This window comes from Cottoperca gobio, chromosome 13, assembly GCF_900634415.1.
Source record: "Cottoperca gobio chromosome 13, fCotGob3.1, whole genome shotgun sequence".
NCBI classification, from domain to species: domain Eukaryota; kingdom Metazoa; phylum Chordata; class Actinopteri; order Perciformes; family Bovichtidae; genus Cottoperca; species Cottoperca gobio.
The window spans coordinates 13,184,575-13,210,660 of NC_041367.1; the positions used below are offsets into that span (position 1 = coordinate 13,184,575).

Below are 26,086 nucleotides of genomic sequence, written 5' to 3' on the forward strand. Positions count from 1 at the left end.
CACTTTTATTTATCCACGTGCATACTGAATTTAACAATAATAACAACCCAGATATGCATTCAGTGGTGATAGATGATAGCCTCATTTATTTCAAAAGATCATAAGCTGTATGTCTTTATCTTAATTACAGTGTAAGGTTCTTTATAAATGAGAGAGAAAGACTATAGTATTTTAATTCTGTTAATTAAACATTTAAGATGTACTTATATGTTGAGTCATAAACTGAATCAATGATACATTCTGAAATGATTGAGTCTCTAATGCTTACTACAAACCAATGTGTTATATAGTTTACTGTGTATGTGTGTATGGTTTTGTATTCTAATGTGAATTTTGGATTTTATGGATTTTTCATAGCTGTGAAAAACAACAACAATAGCATGCACTTTTCAAGCAATATTTTTATTTGATTTCTGTTTTGTTGATACATATGGTTTAAATGCAAAAAAGTGTTATTTTACATTGTTCATGTTCAAGTTGAAATGTGGAAGTTAATTATTCCCTTTGGGTACACAATACATAAACACACATCTACATGGGATAAAAATATTTACAGTTGAAAAGGAGGCAAAATGATTTTCTGAGCCCATGAGAAAGCATTGCCACGTTACAGGTTTTGTTCATATTCATCTGTATTATTTCAGTTAAGTTCATCTGAGTTGTTGAAATCCATTTTAAACATAAGGATATTTTTGTGCAGAGGTATAAATTGCTTTTTCACTTAATTAAGCTAATCTTTAACTAAGAGCATCAGCCTTACATAACAATTAGTATACTGCTGTAATTTAACACATAACTTAAAAGGCTTTCTGGGTCCCTTTACCCAACAAATGTTTCTTAGTATTGTTCTCAGGCTTTAATAACATTATGTAGCACTTGGGCAAAAAAATACAGAACAGCATTCCATAACTTGAGGCCAGAATAGCAAATATCTCCACAGCCACAGTGAACTTTCCAGGTGAGCTAGCATAAGCTGGGATGAAGGTGATCCAGACTGCACAGAATATCAACATGCTGAAGGTGATAAATTTAGCTTCATTGAAATTATCAGGCAGCTTTCTAGCCAAAAAAGCAAGTATGAAACATAACACAGCTAAGAGCCCTATGTATCCTAACACTGCCCAGAACCCTACAGCTGATCCCAGAGCACACTCAAGAATAATCTTCTCTTTATAGTGGTTCATATTCTTGAAGGGGAAAGGAGGGTTGATTGTCAGCCAAAGTATGCAGATTAAAACCTGTATGAGAGTGAAACCCAGGACGCTGAGCCTCTGCTGTGCAGGCCCGAACCATTTCATCACACTACTACCTGGAAGTGTGGCCCTGAAGGCCATCAACACCACTATAGTTTTCCCCAGAACACAAGAGATACAGAGGACAAAGGTGATGCCGAATGCTGTGTGTCGCAGCATGCAGGACCACTCAGAGGGCCGGCCGATGAAGGTCAGAGAACACAAGAAGCACAGAGTCAAGGAGAAGAGCAGCAGGAAGCTCAGCTCAGAGTTGTTGGCCCTGACAATAGGAGTCTGCCTGTAGTGGAAAAATATCAGGGCTATAGTCATCGCCAGGCAGGCACCGAAGACAGAAAAGGTGACCAACAGTATACCCATCAATTCCCTGAAGGTGAGGAACTCAATAGCTTTCAAGTCACAGTTATTCCTCTCTTCGTTGGACTTGTACTCGGGAAGGCATTTGTCACATTTCACTGCATCTGAAAGCATAAATATGTTTAAGCTGTACAGCACACACATCTTCAGATAGACCAGTAAAGTGCTGGCAGTGATTTTGCCCAACAGAAACATGATGAGTGCAAGAGTAAAGGCTAGGAATCCTGCTGTCTCACTTGTACTGTTGCTAAACTCCCCGTCAGCACAGGTGATGCAATCAAAACAGCAGATAGGCTTGCCCTTGACAAAAGCCCGGCGAGTCCCTGGCAAACAGCTCTCACTGCAAACAGACCTTGGTACCTGCATCACAGTGATAGCATTAAAAAAACATTCATGATACATTCCAGACTTTTGTTAATATTGTAATAAACCCAGCAGTTTATGGAAAGAAAAAAGGTTTCAAAGCATTATTTGTTACTCAATATATAAAGGAAGGATGTTATGTTCCAAATAGAATAAAAAAAAAAAAGCTAATTAGTAGTACATGCTGTCCAAATGTACTTACTTCAAGATTCTCGCCTGCCCAGATGGCTTTCACATCTGCTATCATCTCAAACTGCTGACCCTCAGGCTGGGAGGCATCATAGAAACCAATGGTTTCAAAGACTATGTAACCTGTCTCATCCATCTGCCAGTTTACCAGTGCATAACGTGCCACAGGGTCACCCATCTCGTCAAAAAACACATTTTCACCAATCTTAGTGGTAAAATTGACCTGTGTTAGGTAATGCAGCACCTACAGGGAACAGATATGTTGTTATTAAACTACTTAACTATTAACATATAAAGTAGTTTTGATTTAGTCACAGAATGTAGGTTTTATGTTTACCTGCCATGTTTGGGGATTTTCCTTATCAGCACAAGTATTGTTCTCAAAAGGCCCCTGTCCATCTTTGCAGGTAAACAACATGTGCAATGCATGAGCGACAGCGTATGTGGCCTTGTAAACATTATTCAGCAAACTGGCATCTGAAACATCTGTGAAGCGTGTGTTTGTGTCCCACAGGGACTCCTTCCCAGAACAGGCTGCAACTGAATTCTGATTCTGAGTCTCTGCATGAAGAGTCAGCGTGCAGCCAAATGCTATCTCCCACAACTCCACCAGTCCCTGGTCTCCCACTGTGGTGGAGGGTCTGCTGTTAGCCAGGAACTCCTGCAGCCCAGGGATGTGAGCATTTAGTGCTGCAAAGCCCACTGCACCCTGCACCACAGCGTAGTTTACTGGAGAGGCGATATAGCGATACGTGATCCAGCCCTCACTGCCCACCCACTGCATGCCTGTCACATTCTGAGCATGGAGCTCCTTAATAAGTATGTCAAGGTCTGTGCCATCAGCAAATGCCACTATTACCTTAGAGGTGGATTTCTTTATAATGTCCACCACCTCTAAGAACCACTTCCTGTGATCAGTTCTGTAGATAGCGACTGAGTACTCAACACACACACCTTCCCTTTCTGCTGCTTCCAGGAAAGTGGCCATGCCACCATTCCCATAGTCACTATTAGTTCTGATAGCTCCTACCCAGGTCCAGCCAAAGTGTTTCATTAGCTTAGCTAGGGCTTTGCTCTGGTAAATGTCACTAGGTATGGTTCTGAAGAAAGAGGGATAGTCTCTTCTGTTACTAAGACATGCACAAGTGGCTGAATGACTGATCTGAAACACAAGTAAAACAGAGAAATAGCTCATTTTGAAATACCTTCAACACCTAATTTGAATGACACATTTAATAAAACTTTTTCACATGTTATATTACTTCTTAATCAACAACACAAATTCACTTGACTGTTCACCAGTGCATAAAGCGTGCATGACCCCAACACTCACCACAGGTATATTGAAGGGTCCCATGGTGCGTGCAATACCTATTGTGGAGGTAGATGTGGTTTCCCCTATGACAGCGTGCACATTGGAGAGTTTGCTACAGCTGCCTTCCCCACTCTCATACCGATTCATCAGGTTTAGCGATGCCCTGATGGAGAGAGGGATACTGGGGCAGGAGTCAAAGATCCTGTAACCCAGTGTCACTCCTGGCAGAAGCTCTGAGCTGTTGTTGATTTCCCCTATGGCAAATATCATAGTGTATGCATACTGCAGCTCTCCTGGGTCCAGTCTTACAACAAAAAGAAAGGGACCAAATTGCACAATTTGTGAAAAATAAAAATATAAGGATTTACACTTAAACATGAATGAACAACACATATTGTAATAAGGTTTACATGTTTTTTCATCCCCTCTTACCCTTCACACTGGATTGTTCCTGGGTTGACTTCAAGAGCTGGATTGACACTGACTGGGTTCTGATGGAAGGAGAAAATGCCTCCAATGTTGATGTCTCCCTCCTTAAAAAACTGAGACTGTTCTTTTGTCCCATATGTTTGACACGCAGGCTTCCCTCCTCTGACAGCCAGGAGGGAAAGGAGTAGCAGATCTGCTATCAGCAGCATAGTAGCTCACCTCAACATTTACCACCCAAGGCCCAAAGATAAAATCCCTCAACTCTGAGCATTTTATAGGATTTTTCTTCTAACTATCACAAAGCCTCAGGGGCCTGCGTGCAACATGTGATTATTGTGTTTCAGTCCACCAATGACAGGACTTTCTGTGTGACTTACAGATGGATGGACCTGTTATATGCCCTACTTACTATATTTGTAATTCATCTTTGTTTTCAGCATAACTAATTCCTGATAATAACAATTTCAGAAATGTGCGTCCATGGGAATATCTGAGCTGTTGTTGAATATTCTTTTTCAGTTTTTACTTTTAATTTCAAGCTAAGGCATAAAAATAACTTATTTTTTGGACATTCTCAATTTTCTTTAAAGACACAACTATCTCATCATTCCTCCAAGGAAGCTAAAACCTAAAGTGTTACATTAAAAAAGGAATTGAAATTGATTCACCACGACAAATATATCACTGTTACATTTTTAGGTATTGTATTCAGTACAGCTGAAAATGTTAAATTAAGGCTTCAGGGATTGCAATTTACTGACATTGTTTATTGCAATAAAAAGACTGCAAATATGGTCAGTCCAAGCGTTGCCAAATAGCAATTTAGGCATTTTATTCTACCTACTAATTTATAGTTATTTTAATTGGTTTCTCCTCATCATGTGTTTTTTAGTGTTTCTCTCTGGTTTTAACATTAAAATATAACATTTTGGAGCAAATATACAGAAGAGCAACCCAAAACTAGAGCACAGAATAGCAAATATCTCCACAGCTACAGTAAACTTCCCAGGAGAGCTGACATACGCAGGGATAAAGGTGATCCAGACTGCACAGAATATCAGCATACTGAAGGTGATGAACTTGGCTTCGTTGAAATTATCAGGCAGCTTTCGAGCCAGAAAAGCAAGAATAAAGCATAGCACAGCCAGAAGTCCTATATACCCCAGCACAGCCCAGAACCCTATAGGTGAACCTAAATCACACTCTAGAATAATTCTTTCAGTGACATAAGCCGTATTTTTGTAGGGGAATGGCGGGGCAAGGGTTAACCACAGCACACAAACCAACACCTGCGGTAAAGTATAGCTGAGAACACTTGTTCTCTGAAGCTGAGCAGAACACTGAGTAACTGTGTTTGCTGGCCTTTTAGCCTTAAAGGCGATCACCACCTGCTATGGTTTTAGCCAAGATACAAGACATGCACAAGGCAAACGTGATGCCAAAAGCTGTGTGGCGCAGCATGCAGGACCACTCAGAGGGCTGGCCGATGAAGGTCAGAGAACACAGGAAACACAAAGTCAAGGAGAAGAGAAGCAGGAAGCTCAGCTTAGAGTTGTTGGCTTTGACAAGAGGTGTGTGACGAAACCGAAAGAAGACCCATGACACTGCCAGTGTTAAACACGCTCCAAACAATGAGAAGGCAGTGAGGAGGGCGCCCAAGGTTTCGCCATAGGATAGGAACTCAATCACCTTTGGAACACACTGGCTGTGATCTTCATTTGACCAGTACTCCAGTGGACACCGTGAACACTCAGCAGAATCTGAATGGAAAATATGGAACACTGTAACAAGACCAAAACTCATTTTAAAATAAACACTGGCTGTGTTAAGTACCTCATAGGTGAAATACTGGAAAGCATTGATTTTTTGTACAAATATTACATAATTAATTAGATATAGGAAAGTGTTTACTCACTGCTTGAGTTGCTGATTTCTCCAGCAGCACATGCGATGCAGGAGAAACAGCAGATGGGTTTGCCTTTAATCACAGCCTGCCGGAAACCTGGCAGACAACTCTCACTGCAGACAGACAGTGGCCTCTGTAACAACATGACAACTCATCAAGTACTCATAGTTTGTTGCCCCTTAATTTAGTTGGTTTAGTTTAATCAGCTAGGGTCTTTCTTAGGGTCTCTGAAAACTCTTGTTTATACTTAGATCTTACACGTCAATCTAGGTGTGAGGTGAAACTCCTCGCACTTGGCATGTCAGTCTGCAAAATATACAAAATATAGGTATCCTTATATATGTGTATATCTTGAATTTAATTTGACTTTCTTTACAATGCAGAATTGACCTATTTTTTATAATAGAAATGGCTCAGGGAACAGTTATGTATTTTAAAATCAACCTCCAAAATGAGTATTTCATACTTTACCCATTTTACCTTTGGGGACTTGGCAGCCCATGTTGTGTTTATTCCGTTCATTGTAAACTGCTTTCCATTTGGTAGTGAGGCATCATAGCTCCCTAAAGCCACAAACACAGTATCTCCTGCTTGATTTCTCTGCCAGTTCACAAGCTCATAAAACGCTGGAGGGTCCCCATTTCCGTCAAAATACACTCTTTCTCCTGACTGAAGAGTGAAATTCACACCTTGGAGGTGTTTCACAACCTACCAACAGAGAACAGTTGTGAATAACTTAAAGTGCAGGGAATCTTTTATTTTATTATTTCAAATAATTTACATAACTCACGAAGTCGACATCTTACTTGTTTTGGCTCGAAATCATCTTTCCAGATGCACCGCTGATTCACTGCATCACCACTCTGTCCACATTTTAACATGTTATGCATGGCATGAGCCACAGCATACACAGCCTTATACACATTGTTAGATATCCTTAGCTCTGACACATCTGTGAAAGGATTGTTGATGTCCAGTAGTCTTTCAGAGCCTGAGCACAGGGTCTGACCATGAAGACTGGACTGGAAACTGCAACCAAATGTAGCTTGCCAGAACTCTCTCAGCAAATTATTATGAGGGTCTTGACTTGGGTTAATCTGTAAAAGAAACTCTCGGAGGCCTGTGATCTTAGTTTTTCTGATGGTGAAACCCAGAGACCCTGTCAGGACTCTTGAATACCTTTTAGTGGCCAGATGACCTGCAGTAATCCAGGACTCGCTGCCCACCCACTGCAGCCCAGTCAAGTTCTGTTTCAGAGCTTCCTCAAGCAGAACATCCATCTCACCTTGGGCGAGGAAGGCAACTAAAACCCTTGCACTGCCGCTTTGAATCACTCTGACCACCTTGGCAACCTGCCCACTGGGGTCAGTCCTTGAGATGGCCTCTGAGTACTCAATACAGACCCCCTCCTGTCTTGCAGCTGTGATAAATGTTGCCATGCCATTGTTACCATAATCATTGTCACTTCTTACTGTCCCAACCCATGTCCAGCCAAAGTGCTTCATCAGTTTTGCCAATGCTCGACTCTGATAGTAGTCACTAGGGATGATTCTGAAGAACGAGGGGTACTCCTTTATGTTGCTCAGACAAGCACAAGTGGCAAAGTGGCTGATCTAACAGAAAAAAATATTATAACATTTGAGAATTTTAAGTATTAAGTGACATAGGCATAGGCATAGGCAAACATAGGCAAAATGCTGTTTGACTCCTCATCTGACTTTTGACTCAATCTTGCAAACCATGGCAACCTAATCCCAAACTTTGCATAGCCCTGAAATGAACCACAATAGTATCAGTATTCAGTCTGTACTAAGTTGATCATAAGATGGATCAATAACATTACAAGCTTTTTGTAAAAAGGATCATGGTGAAATCAGGCAAAACATGAATTCAAATATTACAAATATTTACCACGGGTATTTGGAAAATCCCTGAACTTTGTAGCATCACAATGGTTGACGAGGACTCAGAGGCTCCGATGATGGCATGAACAGATGACTGGATGGAGCAGGTTTTACCCAAAAACCTTTCCTGCCCATTCATTAGACCCATTACTGCGCGCGTTGAAGCCAGCGTTGAACCACAGCTGTCAAATACCTTATAACCAATTGAGATATTAGGCAGCAGAGAGCTGCTATTGTTGATCTCCTTGATGGCAAAAATCATTGTTTGGGCAAAACGAAATTCTCTCAAATTTAACCTGAAAAGAGAAAGAACAGTTTTAACTAACAGTTTTCCGAATTTATGTGCCAATTTCAACAAACAGTACCTGGAGCATGTGAACGGTTCTGGAGCATCTGTGAAGGAGAGTGGAGGCTCTGATATTTGGCTATGAATGGAGAAAGCTCCTCCAATTGTGATATCTCCTTCCCCAGATAACAGAGGAAACTCTGGGCTTCCAAGCATCTCACAGAGTGCAGTGTCTTCCTCTGCTCCAAAGGCTCCCACAAAAAGCACAAACAGTAGCATTGCATAGACACAGTCACACATCAGGCACACATATGTACACACAAGTCTGACCAAAACATGTATCTCCTTTCATAGGCAGAGCTTTATACTTCTGAAGATGATGATGATTGAAGTCCTCTTATCGAATCACTGCATAATGACGTCAGATCGCTTTGCTGTTCTTCATTTGCGGTAGTATTCTCTGCTTTTAAGACAATTGCTTAAATGTTCCTAAATTAAATTATAAGAAGATATAATGATGGGGAACACAATGCATTTAAACATATATGCAAGCTGAGGATGTCAGGAAGTTTGTTTCGAAGCTGGATTTTATTTTTATTTGCCAAATTTACAATACTGACAAGGGAAAAAATCAAAGCTAAGAAATAAAACTCAATAATACTATATCAAATTATTGTTATTCAGACAATTATGCAAACCAAAACATGGGTTAGTGCATGGTTTTGTTAATTGAATAATTTTAATAATAATTATATAGTTTTAAAAGTATCTACAATCTAAAAAATCTTATTCTGTATTCTGAGACATGTTGGTTTGGGGCACTTTGAAGGTTTCAGAGACAGATACCAAAATAAGTAAACAAGAGTGTACTGCCCTGACACTGAAGTTGGTCTTCATATGAAGAAAGATCTTGACAGAGTTCAGTGGAGATGAAGAATATAGCTTTAGAATATGTTGTATGAAATATTTTGGTGCAGAATATAACTTCAAAGGCAGGTGGCTGTGGATCCAAATATTTAAATCCCTCAACTCCCCTTGTCTGTGCTCTGTGTGTGTGTGTGTGTGTGTGTGTGTGTGTGTGTGTGTGTGTGTGTGTGTGTGTGTGTGTGTGTGTGTGTGTGTGTGTGTGTGTGTGTGTGTGTGTTGGGAGTGTGGCTGTGGGCATATGTGTTATCATATAATGTGTTTGTTTTATATGAAACAATATGTGATTAAGAAAAAAAACATGCTAAATGTTTAACAGTTCATGTTAGGATTCAACGGTTGTTTATTTCAATGTACTAATGTACTTTTTTTCTAGTGCGTACTGAACATTACACCATTAATGCTAACCTTGCTATGTTAAATTAAATGAAACCCTAAACATATGCTCAGTAAATAGCATATATTATATGATGTATTGTATGCTTGCTTCTGACTTTTAGTCACCGGTTCAACACACACAGACCACTGATGTGTCCTTGAGCAAGGCCTTTAACTCCCAACCTGATTCAGTGCAGCTCTGTACTGGTCAGGTTCAAAGGGTCAATATTTGTTACTGGTTTATTGTGAATAGGGCATTCCTGAAAAAGAAAACCTGGTTTGCAATGGAACTCCCTGAATAAAGTAAGGATAAGATCTGTGTTATTTCATTAGCTAATGTACTTTGTACAACTTGTATTTTATATAATGACAACGCCTTTTTCCCCACATGTCTTTTTAAAATATATGGATATTATATGGACACGACTGTGAAAGCCCTAATTGTGCTAATTAAAATGAAGAAACAGAAAGTCATGGATAGTTTTTACTATGTTTTATTTATTTATATTAAATACAAATCATTAGTTTTTTTTTACAAAATAAGTTTTTAACTGACTGTATTGTAGCACCTGATAGGTAGAATTCACTACATCATGGAAAGATCTCAATGTAAAATGTAAGAATTTAACTTTGTAAAAAACAGTGTTGCTTTGTAGCTAGATTTTGATACAGAAAAAGGAAACCTAAACACTATGTTTAAAAGTAATAGTATGCATGTGTCATTTCAAAATGTAATCCAAACCACAAGCCATTAAATAAAAAAGTAAAATACATTCATGAAGATTTAACCGGTTTTCCCCATCAGATGTTTTTTGGTGTTCAGTTCAGGTTTGAGTACAATAATAAAACATTTTGGTGCAAATATACAGAGCAGTAGCCCATAACTGGATGCTAAAATAGCAAATATCTCCACAGCTACAGTGAACTTCCCAGGAGAGCTGACATATGCAGGGATAAAGGTGATCCAGACTGCACAGAATATCAGCATGCTAAATGTGATAAATTTAGCTTCATTAAAATTGTCAGGCAGCTTTCTAGCCAAAAAAGCGAGAACAAAACATAATAAAGCTAGAAGTCCTATATATCCTAACACGGCCCAGAACCCTACAGGTGATCCCAGAGCGCACTCAAGAATAATCTTCTCCTTATAGTGGATCATATTCTTCAAGGGGAAAGGAGGGTTGATTGTCAGCCAAAGTATGCAGATTAAAACCTGTATCAGAGTGAAACCCAGGACGCTGAGCCTCTGCTGTGCAGGCCCGAACCATTTCATCACACTACTACCTGGAAGTGTGGCCCTGAAGGCCATCAACACCACTATAGTTTTGCCCAGAACACAAGAGATACAGAGGACAAAAGTGATGCCGAATGCTGTGTGTCGCAGCATGCAGGACCACTCAGAAGGCCGGGCTATGAAGGTCAGAGAACACAAGAAACACAGAGTCAAGGAGAAGAGCAGCAGGAAGCTCAGCTCAGAGTTGTTGGCCTTTACCAAGGGAGTGTCCTTATTGATCAAGAATAGAGTAGCCACAATTAAAGTAAGGAGCACACCAAACAAAGTGAAAAATACAAGTATTATTCCCATAACCTCAGTGAAGTAGAGGAACTCAACATTTTTTAGTACACATGCATCTCTGTTTTCATTGGACCAATACTCTTCAGGACACTTTTTGCAGTCATTAGAATCTGGAATAGAAATATTGTCACTAGTATTATAATTGTATGAGTTACATCCTAAAAACGTAAATAAGAGACTGTACCATAGCAAACTTTAACAAGATACACAATGTGTAGAAAGCAAACAATGTATGCAAATTGCAATATCTCAGGTCTGTGGTACATATACCTGTGCTGTTGCTGATTTCCCCCTCTGCACATGTTATACAGTCATAGCAGCAGACTGGCTTTCCTTTCTGAAGGACTTTAAAAGTTCCTGGATGACAGCTCTCACTGCACACTGACACAGGCAACTGTGAATCAAAGAAAAATAAAAGCAAATAAGTATTTTTAAACAATCATCAAGATGAAATATTGTCATGCTACATGTTTTGACATGTTTGCATTACATAAATGTAGATTTTACTGTCAATTATTATATTTGCCTCTTTCTTCCCTCCAGGCCACATAATGGCTTCAGTCTTGAGCACAAACTTCTGTCCAGGAGGTAAGGAGGCGTCATAATACCCGACAGGTTTGAACTGGACTGAGTCATCTGATCCACGCTGCCAGTTCACCACCTCATACCGAGCAACAGCTGCTCCAGTGCTATCAAACCACACCTGGTCCCCATTCTTAATGGTAAAATTCACCTGCTTCAAAGACTCAACTACCTAAAAAGTAGCAAGACAATATGTTAATGTACAGTATAAATGAACAGAGCTTATAAATAAACTGTTTAGTAATTTGTTCTTCTTACCTGCAAGGGAGTAACCTTTACAGTGTTGTCACACTCCCGACTTTTGGAGCACTTTAGGATGCTGTGCAGAGAATGGGCCACAGCATAGATAGCTTTGTAGATGTTACTGGAGTATCTCAGCTCTGCCACATCATCATGATAATCTTTAAGCTCAATTAGATCTTGGTTTTCTTTGCATGATGTTGTCTCCTTGCACTTTAACTCTGTCTCCCAGAAATCTTTAATTAAATAATCATCCAGGCCACTGATATTGGCCTTTTGCACAGCAAAACCCAATGACCCTCCCAGCACACTAAAGCTGGTGGGAGTCACAAGGCTGTTAGCAGTGATCCACGCCTCCACACCAATAAACTGCAGGCCTGTGATGTTGTGCAGAATCAACTGTTCTAGAAGGTTGTTCATCTCTACGTGGGCCAGGAAACCAACAATGACACGGGCAGTGCTCTTTCGGATCACTTCTACCACTTTCATGAGCTTTTCTGGTTCTTCCCTGTAAAATTTAACTGTATACTCCACACACACTCCTTCCTCCTTGGCTGCAGCAAGGAAGATGGCCATACCATTGTTGCCATAGTCACTGTCGCTGTTGATTGCACCGACCCAGGTCCAGCCAAAGTGCTTGACCAGCTGGGCGAGCGCTCGGCTTTGGTAGAGGTCGCTGGCAATGGTTCGAAAGAAAGAGGGATACTCTTTCCTGTTGCTCAAACACTCACAAGTAGCTGAATGACTTATCTGAGTATGCACAAAGAGAGAGAAAGAATAAGAATTTGCATGTAATATACACATTGATACACATAGACAAAGCTCTTACCACTGGTATTTTGAATGGTCCAGTAGAGCGTGACAAAACAATGGTCGAAGAGGATTCAGACTCCCCGATAATAGCATGAACAGCTGATTGACCAGAGCAGCTCTTTCCCACAGTCCACTCATCACCATTCATCAGGGCCATTACTGCTCGCATTGAGGATAATGTTGAGCCACAGTTGTCATAAATACGGTATCCGATTGAAACATTAGGAAGAAGAAATTCACTTTTGTTTATTTCTTCGATAGCAAAGATCATGGTCTGGGCAAATCGAAACTCCCTGAGGTTGACACTGAGACAAAAAGAGCAAAGTACAAACTGTATTCACTGTGACAGAACTCACGAGAAAGCATTTCTATACAAAGCTCAGCATTACCTGGAACATGTGAGACGTGTTGGTTTCTCTGTGGAGGAAAGTGGTGGTTGTGTGATTTTGCTATGGATGGAAAAGGCTCCCCCGATCATGACATCTCCCTCTTTAGACAGCAGAGGGAACTCTGGACTCCCCAGGATCTGACAGAAAGGAGCTTCCTCATCCGCTGATCCAAATGCCAAAAGGAGCCCCATGAAAATCAGCCGTGTTATCACTTGTGACATCTTCCACTCCCAACTGCTGATGGGGCAGAGCTACCTAACCATGTTGGGGTTAAAGTGGACTTAAATGTGACATTTTATTATCTTGGTTGACAGCAGGGGTGACTGGCCTCTTACTAACCAATCAGAGATGAGCGAGATAGGACAGCCTTGATTGGGTCTTGCCATAAAATCTTTGTATGAAATGATTTAACCATGGCAGGTGTAGTTACTAATTACTTTGCATATTAAGTTCACAAGATATGATAAGTTATCAAATATAATGTATTGTTATATATTAAACTGTAATGAATAGGGAGAATAATAGCCTCACAAAAAGTAGAGGATTTAATTATTATTCCTGGCAAAGGCTATAATGTACTGCTTCGGTCCTAAAATACAGTGGCACAGGGAAGAAAATGATTTGCATATTTCATATTCTCATATTCTCATATTTGTTGAGGTGGTTCGGGCATCTAGTATGGATGCCACCTGGTCGCCTCCCTAGGGAGGTGTTCCAGGCATGTCCAGCTGGGAGGAGACCCCGGGCAAGACCCTCACTGGCCTGGGAACGCCTCGGATCCCCCAGTCGGAGCTGGAGGATGTGGCCTGTAGAAGGGAAGTTTGGGGTTCCCTACTGTAGCTGCTGCCCCCGCGACCCGACCCCGGATAAGCGGTAGACGATGGATGGATAGATATTCTCATATTTTCAGCCAAAAGTTCAAATGTCATATTCAGCGTCTTCTTCTGTCACTCACAAATAAGTATTTTATAGTTTTGAAATTATGAAATAAGTGCACAGGTGAGGAAGAGTACATACTTCCTCTCCTTTAAAAAATAATGACGTTTGTGCAATCTGTTCTTGACAATGTACAAAATGGGCTTAAAGGTTATACTTCATAGGTGCTTCATATGCTTCATGCAAGTTAAGTCAGTAGATGATCATTTGACGTCTAATACAAACGCAATTATCACAAAAAAAACACAAAAAGTGATCTGCTGATTTTTCCTTCATTCTGTAATTTTCTTCTTCTTTTTCAAATATATCTGTACAGACCAGTCAGCTTGAACTGTGTAAATAATGGAAGCTTCAAATGTAAAAATAAATAAAAACATTCACACAATGGCAATCCCGATCCACAAATGACTGTGGATAAGGAAATTAAAGTTACACTTTTGACAACTGATCACAATAAATAATTCAACAGATGCATTGGGCCATGTGATATTTAACTTGGTGCTATTGTTATTTTTTCAATCAAAATAATGTGTATTAGTCAGCCGACATGCCTCTTAAGCCCGCTTTAATTAAAAATAAATTGTTATTTGTGTGTTTGTAGAGATGCCTGTTAGTTTATGAAACACTTTAGACCTCTCCAGAGGATATGTCTTTTGGGACTCATTTAGTAAGAGCACATGTGGTGAAATGCAGGTGCCTCAGGCCTGACCATGACTTACACCTCAGGCGCTTTCCACTAATTAACGCTCTAACTAACTAACAAAACTTCCTCTAGAGTTTACAGTGTCCCCAGCCTGCCTCCACACCTGTCTCAGCCTCCACTGGAAACTTCCCGTCAGGCATGTTGCATCATGATCCCCTTAAGACCTCGACTTGCCTTTGTCAAGATGATGCCGTGGGGCTTTTCACCATGATGTTGCCTTTTGAACTCATCCAACTTGTATACTGAATAAAAGAAAGAAACTTAAATAATTTTAGTTTATTTGCTTTTTTTTCCACCTCTGAAACATCTAGTTAGACAAAACAGTGAGATATTATTGTATTTGGAGGCATACAAACAGTGCAACCCTCTGGTCTTTACATGTTCTCCCTATGTTCCTGTTTTCCATGTAACAGTGTATTAGAAAATTGATGATGCGCTATCTATTTATCTACACTACATGGCCAAAATGATGTGACTAAACATTACAGTATGACTGTTGAATATATCACTCTAAAACCATGGGCATTAATATGCAGCTACTTTTATGTGAAGTCCACAGGATTTCTCAACTTGGCTGCAGGAATTTCTTCCGAATTTAGCCACAATCATATCACTTAGGTTGAGCACTGATGTTGGGCGGTAACGGTCTGGCTCACAGTCTGTTTTCAAGATAAGCCCAACATCTTTTGATGGGCCATGACTCTGTGCAGGCCAGTCAGATTCTTCCATACAAATCTTCCATTTTCATGGACATGGCTTTATGCAGGACAACATTATCATGTTGAAAGAAGGAAGGTCCTTCACCAAAGTGTTACCACAAAGTTGGAACTTTAAGGTTTTCTATGTAAAATATTAAAATTTGAAGTGGATCCTCACATCTTTTGTTGTTAATAAGCGGAAACAATCGACCATTCATTTTATAAATGTTCTACCATTTTTTTTACATATTCCATAATTTCCTTAAATTGATATAATTTATTTTGTGGACAATTTGGATGCCAACATTTCAGATACTGTTAGCCTTGGGTTATGTTGGGTAAATATCATATTCACACTTGTAAATGAAAAGGCAGTATTCTGTCTTTCACTGTGTTCATGCATAACTTTGCCAACAACTTTAAATCGCTGAAACCTACAGTATGTCAAAAATGAATAGTAAGGCCAAAAAACTGTTTGCATCTATATCCCAGTCCTCGGATAGTGCCAACTGGTAATCTGGCAGGCCGTCAGTGTAGATGGCCAACTCATGATCTAGGTGGTCATCAGCGGAGATGGCTGGGCATAGTCCACGCCTTTTTCTAGGAGGTACCTCCCGAAAAGGAAAGGTGAAGTTTGTTGAGAGATGGCCGCTAGGCATCAGGGTGGGTCCACTGAAAGTTGATAAGGTCCGAAGGTACCGGTTCAGTCAGGCAAAGGGCTAGCAAGCTTGCCCTGGGCTGACAGGCGGTGGATTAGCCGGGTCAGAGCAGGCAGGGCAGAAGACGTAGTCCCCATGGCTACCGAGGCCATTGACTTTCTTTGTTGCACAGCTCCTATGCGCCTCTGCTGACCAGTGCCACAGAAACTTTGTTGCACAGCTCTGTAGACCATCCAGAAACCTATGTCACATCATCGGCCATTCCCTCCAACACCCGTCCAGATCTTCCAGATCTCCTGTCAGCCACCTCCACACATGGTCTGGTTGCATGATGGCTTTAGGAGAAATATGATCTGGGGCTGTGCTTGCAAAAAACTGTAGCACAGAAAATATCACTTCATGGACAAATTCAGGGTCCCGTTTCCAGAAATAGCAAGGAAAACCTTGGTCTTCATGTAGGAAAAGATCTCCGTTAATTCCAAACTTTGGCAATGAAAATGGCAGGCAGGACTGGTGACTGTCTTCTGAGTCCATGTTTGTCCAGCTTGTACTGTCACACAGGACACAGGAGTACAAGGAAAACCCATAAATCCCATACCCATAAATCAAATGCCTAAGTGTGTCAATCCCTATATGGTCCACATTGTCAAAAGCTGCACTAAGATCCAACTGTACCAAAACAGAATACTTTCGTGTATCACCATGCATCTACATCATTGGAAACTCTGGTTTAAGCTATACAATCAACTTGGAAATGGACCTGTAATATGGGGAAAGAGAAGATTCAAGACTTGATTTTGAAAAAAGAATTAGATGAGCAAGGACATTTGCTGGACAAAGCTTTCATAACCGCCATGTTTGCAAAGCCCAAAAACCCATTTCCTGTTTGGGCACGTCCTTCCTCTTGCCCCAACTTGTAACTCCACAGAGATAAAAGATCCCTGTTCCCTTGTTATTTCGAAAGCTTCTCCAAAATGTATAAATACCAGTGTAAGATTTGAATTTACATTAAGGTAGATGTGATGCCACTTAATGGTTTAGCTCACTTAAACACTATGCCATTCACACAGAGGTGGCCGGAGCAGGGATGGGCACTCTTACAGCTGTTGCTAGTGGCATCTTTCTCTCAGGGTGAGGAGCCAGTGTGCAGGCAGGGAGGGGATCCTGAGAACCCTCAATTATATAAGGATGGGGACATTATGTTGGGGGGAATCTTCTCTTTCCACAGTAGCTGGAAAGACAGATGGGATACCTACATACACAAACCACTGCCACTGGAATGCACCAGGTAAATTATACCATGTAAATGTATTTAGATGTAAAATATCTAATAGGAAGTCAAATTGAGTATTTACATTAAGAAATAGTTTGTGTTGTGTGTATTAATACCATCAAATACTTTTGTTTACTATGCTACTCTTTCATTTTCATTGAACTATTAAATATGAATATACTGTAACTGTCTGCATCAAGCTTGAATTTCAGAGGGTTCCAGTTTGCCCAGGCTATGCTCTTTGCTATAGAGGAGATTAATAACAGCACAGACCTATTGCCTGGCATCTCTCTGGGCTATAGGATCTATGATGCCTGTGGCTCAATTGCCAAAAGTGTGAGGGTTGCACTGGCCTTGGCTAATGATAATGACGTTGAATCTAGACCCTCTGAGTCACCATGTGCCAGACCTGCCCAAGTGCAGGCCATTATGGGAGCAAGTTCTTCCTCTCCTTGCATGGCTATAGCTACTGTCATTGGACCGTTTCATATTCCGATGGTGAGTAAATTATTATTCTTTAATTATTTCAACTCCTCATAGCAAAAGGGGTTTTGAAAGAATTGCAGTTGACTGTATAACTGTTTTATATTTGATATTTTTACCTTGGGATATCATTTTTTTTTCTTCCTTTAGATCAGCCACTTTGCTACTTGTGCTTGTCTCAGTGATAAAACCAAGTACCCATCGTTCCTCAGAACAATACCCAGTGACTATTACCAGAGCAGAGCACTGGCACAGTTGGTCAAGTATTTTGGTTGGACTTGGGTTGGAGCTATTAGATCAAATAATGATTATGGCAACAATGGCATGGCCACATTCACAGAAACTGCCCAGCAGCTGGGTATCTGTCTGGAGTACTCTGTATCTTTCTTTAGAACAGATCCACCAGACAAAATACAAAAGATAATTAACATTATCAAGGCTTCCACTTCCAAGGTTATTGTCGCTTTCCTCTCCCACATGGATATGGATGTGATACTACACAGGTTGTCTCACGACAACTTGACTGGGTACCAGTGGGTAGGCACCGAGGGATGGATCTTTGATTTCCATACTGCAGCCATGGATAGGCATCACATTCTGGATGGAGCCATAGGCCTGTCCATCCCCAAAGCAAACGTCAGTGGCATGAGAGAGTTCATGTTGAATGTGAGGCCGCTCAATTCATCTAGTAATGAAATGTTTAGAGAGTTTTGGGAGACATTATTTAGCTGTAAGTTCAAGCAGTCAAAGTCATCAGCAGTGAATCAGAGAGAATGTACTGGACATGAAGATCTGACTGGAGGGCAAAACAGCTTCACTGACATGTCGCTCATGCCTATCTTTAACAATGTCTATAAAGGAGTGTATGCTGTGGCCCACGCACTTCATAATATTCTCAGCTGTAACAAAACATGTAACAACAAGGTGCAGCTAGATCCATTTACGGTGAGTTGAACACCAATAAGTAAATAACAGTTTTTACATTTAGTCACATTAACAAGGAAAATGTTGCTGTTTGTCATCCTGTTGAGCTAATAAGCCTACAACACTTTGTAATTTATGCATTTTTTTCTTAGATTTTACAGCACATAAAAAACATTCAGTTCAAAACCAAGGAAGGAGATGAGGTATACTTCAATGAGAATGGAGATCCAGCAGCAAAGTATGAAATTATAAATTGGCAGCCAACAGAAAATGACATTGTGGACTTTGTCACAGTTGGACTTCATGATGCATCTTTACCTGCCAACAAACAGCTATATTTGAAAAAAAAGTCTATAACTTGGGCACAGAACTCACAACAGGTGAGTTATGTGATCACTGTATTAGCTCATTACAGTCTATTTGAATTGTTATAGTTCATACATTTTTCTCATAGTCACTTTATTCGTGCAGGTGCCTTTGTCGGTTTGCAGTGAAAAGTGTCTTCCAGGAACTCATAAGGTTCTGCAAAAAGGAAAGCCTATCTGCTGCTATGACTGTATAAGATGTGCAGAGGGAGAAATAAGCAACATTACAGGTGTAGTAACTGAATTGTAGTAGTATTGATTGTAAGACAAAACAAAAGTCTAAAAGTTGACTTTTCAATTTGAAGAAATTGCATTGTTTCGTAATTTGATTTCAAAACCACACAGTCCTTTTAGCAAACTAAAAATCAATATCATTACTTCAAAAATCAATGCAACAACATTTCCTAAACATATACTGACACATAAGTCTGAAGTCAGCTAAATAAAGGTATGCACAGTCTTACATAAGGCATAATGCAGAGTTAAAACCCCAATACAAAACAAATATGTTACTCGAGTGTATCTAAAATGACTCCAGTTTCATAGAAAAAGGAGAAATCCCTGGGGAGAAGGAGGCAGTCTGTGTTGGTTTTAGTAGAAGGTCAGAAAAGTATTAATTACAAGGTACTTTGTTAAATCAATATTGCTATGATACTAATTAAAACATTTTATAAATAATATTTAAACGGTCATTTCACTCAAATTACTAAAAGGCCTACAGTATTTTCTCTCTCTCTGTCTTGCATGTATAGAATAGATACAAAAATAGACAACAAGTACTGAGCAAGTCTTATACCTGCTTCAATATTATTTTTTCAGATTCTATCACCTGTGTGCGATGCCACCCTGATTTCTGGTCAAATGAAAGAAGAGATGCCTGTATAAAGAAGGAGGCAGAGTTTCTATCATATGAAGAGATTATGGGAGCACTGCTCACTGCAGCATCTTTATTTGGAACATGCATCACTGCTGTCGTGGCAATAATTTTCTTCAGATATAGGAAAACTCCCATTGTCAGAGCCAACAACTCTGAGCTGAGCTTCCTGCTGCTCTTCTCCTTGACTCTGTGTTTCCTGTGTTCTCTGACCTTCATAGCCCGGCCCTCTGAGTGGTCCTGCATGCTGCGACACACAGCTTTCGGCATCACCTTTGTCCTCTGTATCTCTTGTGTTCTGGGTAAAACTATAGTGGTGTTGATGGCCTTCAGGGCCACACTTCCAGGTAGTAATGTGATGAAATGGTTTGGGCCTACACAGCAGAGGCTCACTGTTCTGGGTTTCACTATTATACAGGTTCTCATATGTATCCTCTGGTTAACAATTTCTCCTCCTTTTCCTTTTAAGAATTTTAAGGAATTCAAGGACAAAATCATCTTAGAGTGTGCTCTGGGCTCCACTGTAGGCTTTTGGTCTGTACTTGGGTACATAGGGCTCTTAGCTGTGTTATGTTTCATACTTGCTTTTTTGGCTCGGAAACTGCCTGACAATTTCAATGAAGCCAAATTTATCACCTTTAGCATGTTGATATTTTGCACAGTCTGGATCACATTCATTCCAGCGTATGTCAGCTCTCCTGGGAAGTTTAGTGTAGCTGTGGAGATATTTGCTATTCTGTCCTCCAGTTTTGGACTGCTCATTTGTATTTTCATTCCAAAATGTTATATTATCTTACTGAAACCAGAGAAGAATACAAAAAAGAATATAATGGGGAAGCGGGAACCAAAGTCATTTTGAAATCCTAAAAAATTATGATGATTTTTACATAATCATTTGTTAACCAGACTGTCATGTAGACATCAATCTTCATTTCATTTCAATTCATTGTCATTTTATTTTTTATTTTGTGACCTAGCATATTGAGATAACACTTTTAATAAAATGTAATATACGATCAACCAATATATATATATATACAGCATGTATACCTCCTTACTTATTTCAACATTTTAATACAGTAACAGTAATTCAAAGAATAAAATCCACATTTTCACAGACAAAAACACCTTTGGCTGAACACTCCTGAGACTTTAGTTCAACCATGAAAATATCCGCCTTGTTGTTGATGGTGTATAAAGCCGTGCCATGGACTGTTGAGCAGACTGGTCCGACCTGAAGAGAGCACAGCTATGCCATTATTGAGGCTGCTCCTATTGGTTCTTCTAATGGGGAAGGGAGACCCTGTGTGCCGACTGCAAGGCTCAGCACAACCGCCTGAACTGGCTCAAGATGGTGACCTTGTTATTGGAGGCATTTTTTCATTTCGCACAAGGCAGGATTATGTAATTAACACATTTCAGACAATTCCTGAAGTGCGGAAATGCAAAAAGTATGTATTGTTAGGTCTATTTTAAATGGTTTATGTATGTATTTTGTATTGTATTTGAGACTTTAACACAAATATATTTGTATTATTTCACCACCCCAGCTTCAATTTTAGAGAATTCAAATTTGCTCAAGCAGTGATATTTGCTATAAATCAGATCAACAAAAATCCTGATTTGCTCCCTAATGTTAAACTTGGATACAATATCTATAATAACTGTGGAACTATGGACATACTGAGAGCTGCCCTGGCACTGGTGAGCGGATTAAAGAAAGAAGTGGATGACGACAAGAACTGCACCAGAACTGAGACAGTGCAAGCTATCTTAGGACATTCAGGATCAACACCAACTATTGCATTTGCAAAAGTGGTTGGAAGGTTCCATATACCTGTGGTAAGTCAAAGAACAAAGTTAGAGTGAAGTGTTATTTTACTTTTTGTTATGTGTGCTCAAGTTTTTCACGATGCTTTGCAAAATTGTAACTGCATCATGAATCTAAACTATCATTACACAAAAATGTTAAATATTTGCTCCATCACTGCCATTAAAATGTTTGTATATGTTACTGCAGATCAGCCACTTTGCCACCTGTGCCTGTCTGAGCAACAGGAACGAGTACCCTACTTTCTTCCGAACTATTCCCAGTGACCTCTACCAGAGCAGAGCACTGGCAAAGCTGGTCAAGCACTTTGGTTGGACCTGGATTGGGGCGCTAGCTGTGGATAATGAATATGGCCTGAATGGCATAGCTATATTTAATCAAGCTGCACAGGAATATGGAGTGTGCATCGAGTACTCTGAAGCATTTTCATCATCGGGACCACCTGATAGCCTGAAGAGAGTGATAGAGATCATTAAGCACGCCACTTCCAAAGTGATTATGGCTTTTATGTCCCACAGAGAAGTTAATTTGCTGGCAACTGAGTTGTACCGACAGAACATTACAGGACTGCAGTGGGTTGGCAGTGACGCCTGGATCACAGATCACTCTCTGACGGACAGTGAGGGTCACAGCATCCTTGTGGGCTCACTGGGCTTCGTTGTCAGCAAAGCTCAGATCCCGGGGCTGGAGGAGCACCTGAGGCAGCTCCACCCCTCACAGTTTCCTCACAGTCAGTTTGTCAGAGATTTCTGGGAAGACGTGTTCAACTGCACTCTGAACGACACTGCAAACACACAAAGAAAACCATGCAGCGGTTTTGAGAGCTTGCAGAATGTGGAATCCTATTTTACAGATGTTTCTGAGCTGAGATTCACTAATAATGTATACAAGTCAGTTTACGCAGTGGCTCATGCTCTCCACAACCTGATTAAATGTGAGGAGGGTAAAGGGCCTTTTTTGAATGGGAGCTGTGCCGATCCCAAACACGTTCAACCATGGCAGGTGAGAAAACATCTGTTTAGTGTGACAGAGTAATAACAGCAAGAATCTGTCATTTAATCTCTCTATGATTTCTTTACTAGGTCTTGCAATATCTCAACACTGTGAATTTCACCACTGAGGAAGGGGAACAAGTTTATTTTGACAGTAATGGAGACTCGCCAGCAATATATGAAGTTGTTAATTTACAATTGACAAACAAAGGAACCATAGAAGGAGTAACAGTTGGCATTTATGATGCTTCTCTTCGAGAGAGTCATCAGTTTGTCATGAATAACATCCCCGTTGTCTGGGGAAATGGTCTTGAGGTAAAGCAAACACTGAGATTTGGACATCCTAACTGTTATTTTTTAGGTGTTATTGATACATTTTGTTTATCAATTGTGTTTATGTGTGTAGAAGGTTCCTGTGTCAGTGTGCAGTGAGAGCTGTCTCCCAGGAACTCGTAAGGTCCTTCAGAAGGGAAAGCCAGTCTGCTGTTATAATTGCGTACCCTGTCCAGAAGGCGAGATCAGTAATTCAACAGGTAAATAAACAATGTACCAGTATTTATTTTGCAATTTCAAATACAATAAAATATAATAACACAAAATGACATAAAGAGGAAAAAGCAGAATATCAAAAATGTATTTTTATAAGTGTTGACCTCTGAAACCAATTGAACTCACTTTTCTTTGTATTCTTTTGTTGCAGATTTAATACACTGTATGAAATGCCTACCAGAGTACTGGTCCAACAAGCAGGGAGATGCCTGCATCCACAAAGCAATAGAATTTTTAGCTTATGATGAAATCCTGGGAATATTGTTATCCTCAATCTCACTGCTGGGAGTATTTCTAACGATGATCACTATGCTAGTCTTGTACGGCCACAAAGAAACCCCTCTGGTACGAGCCAACAACTCTGAGCTGAGCTTCCTGCTGCTCTTCTCCTTGACTCTGTGTTTCCTGTGTTCTCTGACCTTCATCGGCCGGCCCTCTGAGTGGTCCTGCATGCTGCGACACACAGCATTCGGCATCACTTTTGTCCTCTGTATCTCTTGTGTTCTGGGGAAAACTATAGTGGTGTTGATGGCCTTCAGGGCCACACTTCCAGGTAGTAATGTGATGAAATGGTTCGGGCCTGCACAGCAGAGGCTCAGCGTCCTGGGTTTCACTCTGATACAGGTTTTAATCTGCATACTTTGGCTGACAATCAACCCTCCTTTTCCTAGGAATAATTTGTTGCTCTATAAGGACAGAATCATCTTAGAGTGCGATCTTGGCTCAGCTGTAGGGTTCTGGGCCGTGTTAGGATATATAGGACTTCTAGCTTTATTATGTTTTATCCTCGCTTTTTTGTCTCGAAAGCTGCCAGATCATTTCAATGAAGCTAAATTAATCACCTTCAGCATGTTGATATTCTGTGCAGTCTGGATCACCTTCATCCCTGCGTATGTCAGCTCTCCTGGGAAGTTCACTGTAGCTGTGGAGATATTTGCTATTCTGGCCTCAAGTTATGGACTTCTTTTCTGCATTTTTCTGCCAAAATGTTACATAATTTTGTTCAGGCCTGAGCAGAACACTAAGAAACACATAATGGGAGGGAAAACTAATAATGATATACTTTATTAACTATTTTCCAAATTACTTGTAATGTAGGTTTTCTCTATAACAACCAACATTTACTATGTGCTTCTTCTTTGTGTAACGTAGTGTTACGTAATGCAATGAATTTGTTTCAGTTTAAATATTGAATTATATTCTTTTGTTGTGTTTGGTTTCTTACACATTTATTTATTAATAATAAATATATAATTATAAACAATAACCCTTCTCACACACACACACACACAACTAAAACAGTGAAGAATATGAGAGCATTGTCGCCCCAAAGTGGCTGCAAAAGGCCACATGATGTTAAAAATAGTTTTCTGTATATGTATATGTGTATGTTTCTCGATATCTAAAGTTCATTCATCATATTTCATATTTCATATTTATTCCTTACTATACATAATTTCTGTACAAATATAAAGAAATTGGTGTGCAAAAGCCTCTATGTTTTTTTAATCTCACCTTCACAACTTTCTTATTTTTCTTTTGTTGTTCTGTTTCTTCTGCTTTGTTTTACAGTGCAAACAATTACAATCTCAAAACTCAGTATGCAAGCTATTTCTTTCTGTCCTTACTGAAGATATAATTACCAACATCGTCCAAATATTGCTGATAGTGGTGTGGTGGCCATTTTTATTTTATTCTTTTACATATTCTGGCTCTGCTTGTCATACTTAATCCAAGTTGTACCTATTCATGCTCAAAGTCCATAACTGTACTCCCTCTCAGCTTCTTTCGAGCTTTGCTAAAGTTTCCTTAAAGCAAATCAATAAAAGTTCAGTTGCAACAATAGAGGATAAACGGAGATAGAGGTGAATTAAAATAGTATTTCCCTTCGCACTGGTACTCTCAAGTTCAAATATACAATGATGCAATACAGCAGAAATAAAGGTTACACGTGTACATAACCAAAAACAACACGGAATAAAAACAGTAGAATTTAAACAAGTCCCCATCTGTTGTAAGCATGACTTTATTACCCAGTGGCTTTACTCCAGAGGGAAAACTCCAGCAGCACCCCAACACATGACACCAGAGATTAAACATTGCAGATTGCTTCATCCTTTTACACAACAACAGGAACAACAGGTGGCATATCGCTTCAAGCGGAAATATAGGGTCTATGTTAATTAACATTCTTGTCACAACATGTAAATGTTACATCTTAAATCAATTAAGGGTTTGTTTTGATTTTTCCCTTCCTTCCTTGTTTTTGTTTTTGTTTTTTTTAAAGCATGAAGTATGTCCTGTTTATTCTGATGCCAGGCCTGCATGACACTACAACACTCAGCCATTGATATATCATCTGTTTTTAATTCAAAATGAAGTTTTCCCCAAATCGCTAACATAAGAAAACATTAAATATTAAGTGAAAGATTCATTTCAACCTCTGCAGTACCTCACAATTACACCCAAGTGTGTTATTATACTTCCTGTGAACAAGTTGGCTGACGTAAGCAGTGCAATACAGCACTTAGTGCTGATGACACATAAACTAAATAAATCATCAGTTCATTTTAGAATATTTCAGCTGTCCACCTTCATAGTTGAGCATACAGCACTGTTTGGCTACAGAGCAATGTACATGTCGTCACATTTTGTTGGCTGCATCCTCTCTCCTCCCAATGGGGTGGTCTCCGGGCGGCGGAAGCGTATAGTTTTCTTGTTTCTGGCTCTTTGGATTTAGTTCAGTGGATGGACTATAAAAACATAGTTGGCCTTTTGTTTTATAACTGATGACTGTAAATGTAGATTGTATGAACCCAGTAGTAGAGGTGAAATGCTGCCCAGTGTTTCTTTGGAGCATTTGGCAAGGTATTACACATTGACCCTTTAAGGCCCTGT

At 39.9% G+C, this 26,086-nt stretch overlaps 5 protein-coding genes across 5 annotated transcripts in view; 2 read left to right on the forward strand and 3 right to left on the reverse strand.

Moving 5' to 3' along the window:
- The window catches only part of LOC115017493 (extracellular calcium-sensing receptor-like), a 39,975-nt gene extending 19,300 nt beyond the window's left edge, over positions 1 to 20,675 (forward strand). Inside the window, exons 3-8 of the mRNA XM_029445982.1 lie at positions 17,085 to 17,185; positions 17,371 to 17,668; positions 17,804 to 18,598; positions 18,730 to 18,957; positions 19,049 to 19,172; positions 19,762 to 20,675. Of these exons, the coding sequence (XP_029301842.1) occupies positions 17,097 to 17,185; positions 17,371 to 17,668; positions 17,804 to 18,598; positions 18,730 to 18,957; positions 19,049 to 19,172; positions 19,762 to 20,675 (2,448 nt within the window). The 5' untranslated portion in view covers positions 17,085 to 17,096. The remainder of the gene's footprint in view (positions 1 to 17,084; positions 17,186 to 17,370; positions 17,669 to 17,803; positions 18,599 to 18,729; positions 18,958 to 19,048; positions 19,173 to 19,761) is intronic.
- On the reverse strand, positions 798 to 3,759 carry olfcj1 (olfactory receptor C family, j1). The gene is made up of 5 exons (XM_029445983.1): positions 3,493 to 3,759; positions 2,497 to 3,321; positions 2,173 to 2,403; positions 1,844 to 1,967; positions 798 to 1,711 (listed from the first exon to the last, which is right to left on the reverse strand). The coding sequence occupies exons 1-5, from the start codon at positions 3,742 to 3,744 to the stop codon at positions 798 to 800; spliced, it is 2,346 nt and encodes a 781-aa protein (XP_029301843.1). The 5' UTR covers positions 3,745 to 3,759.
- LOC115017492 (extracellular calcium-sensing receptor-like) lies at positions 4,758 to 8,299 on the reverse strand. Its single transcript, XM_029445981.1, is given in 7 exon segments — positions 4,758 to 5,291; positions 5,293 to 5,663; positions 5,819 to 5,942; positions 6,290 to 6,517; positions 6,616 to 7,422; positions 7,721 to 8,009; positions 8,079 to 8,299. Coding segments are annotated over 7 exon segments (2,574 nt in total).
- Positions 10,086 to 13,041, reverse strand: LOC115017801 (extracellular calcium-sensing receptor-like). The gene is made up of 6 exons (XM_029446496.1): positions 12,902 to 13,041; positions 12,529 to 12,817; positions 11,718 to 12,449; positions 11,404 to 11,631; positions 11,148 to 11,271; positions 10,086 to 10,987 (listed from the first exon to the last, which is right to left on the reverse strand). Exons 1-6 carry the CDS (start codon positions 12,988 to 12,990, stop codon positions 10,086 to 10,088), a joined length of 2,364 nt encoding a protein of 787 aa, XP_029302356.1. The 5' UTR covers positions 12,991 to 13,041.
- Positions 20,676 to 21,103: 428 nt separating the features above from the next.
- On the forward strand, positions 21,104 to 24,259 carry LOC115017802 (extracellular calcium-sensing receptor-like). The gene is made up of 6 exons (XM_029446497.1): positions 21,104 to 21,267; positions 21,367 to 21,658; positions 21,837 to 22,649; positions 22,730 to 22,954; positions 23,046 to 23,172; positions 23,370 to 24,259. Exons 1-6 carry the CDS (start codon positions 21,104 to 21,106, stop codon positions 24,257 to 24,259), a joined length of 2,511 nt encoding a protein of 836 aa, XP_029302357.1.
- Positions 24,260 to 26,086: the final 1,827 nt, after the last annotated feature.

What these genes read in the sequence shown, in the direction of transcription:
- LOC115017801 (XM_029446496.1), bottom strand. Translation starts at nt 12,990, where the DNA reads ATGATCGGGGGAGCCTTTTCCATCCATAGCAAAATCACACAACCACCA. An exon ending in ACACGTCTCACATGTTCCAG is followed by an intron (nt 12,818 to 12,901) that starts GTAATGCTGAGC and finishes TTTTTGTCTCAG; the next exon opens with TGTCAACCTCAGGGAGTTTC. An exon ending in TAAAGGTTACTCCCTTGCAG is followed by an intron (nt 11,632 to 11,717) that starts GTAAGAAGAACA and finishes GCTACTTTTTAG; the next exon opens with GTAGTTGAGTCTTTGAAGCA.
- olfcj1 (XM_029445983.1), bottom strand. Translation starts at nt 3,744, where the DNA reads ATGATATTTGCCATAGGGGAAATCAACAACAGCTCAGAGCTTCTGCCA. An exon ending in GACCCTTCAATATACCTGTG is followed by an intron (nt 3,322 to 3,492) that starts GTGAGTGTTGGG and finishes CTTGTGTTTCAG; the next exon opens with ATCAGTCATTCAGCCACTTG. An exon ending in GGAGTTTAGCAACAGTACAA is followed by an intron (nt 1,712 to 1,843) that starts GTGAGACAGCAG and finishes TTATGCTTTCAG; the next exon opens with ATGCAGTGAAATGTGACAAA.
- LOC115017802 (XM_029446497.1), top strand. Translation starts at nt 21,104, where the DNA reads ATGGGGAAGGGAGACCCTGTGTGCCGACTGCAAGGCTCAGCACAACCG. An exon ending in GAAGGTTCCATATACCTGTG is followed by an intron (nt 21,659 to 21,836) that starts GTAAGTCAAAGA and finishes ATGTTACTGCAG; the next exon opens with ATCAGCCACTTTGCCACCTG. An exon ending in TCTGGGGAAATGGTCTTGAG is followed by an intron (nt 22,955 to 23,045) that starts GTAAAGCAAACA and finishes TTATGTGTGTAG; the next exon opens with AAGGTTCCTGTGTCAGTGTG.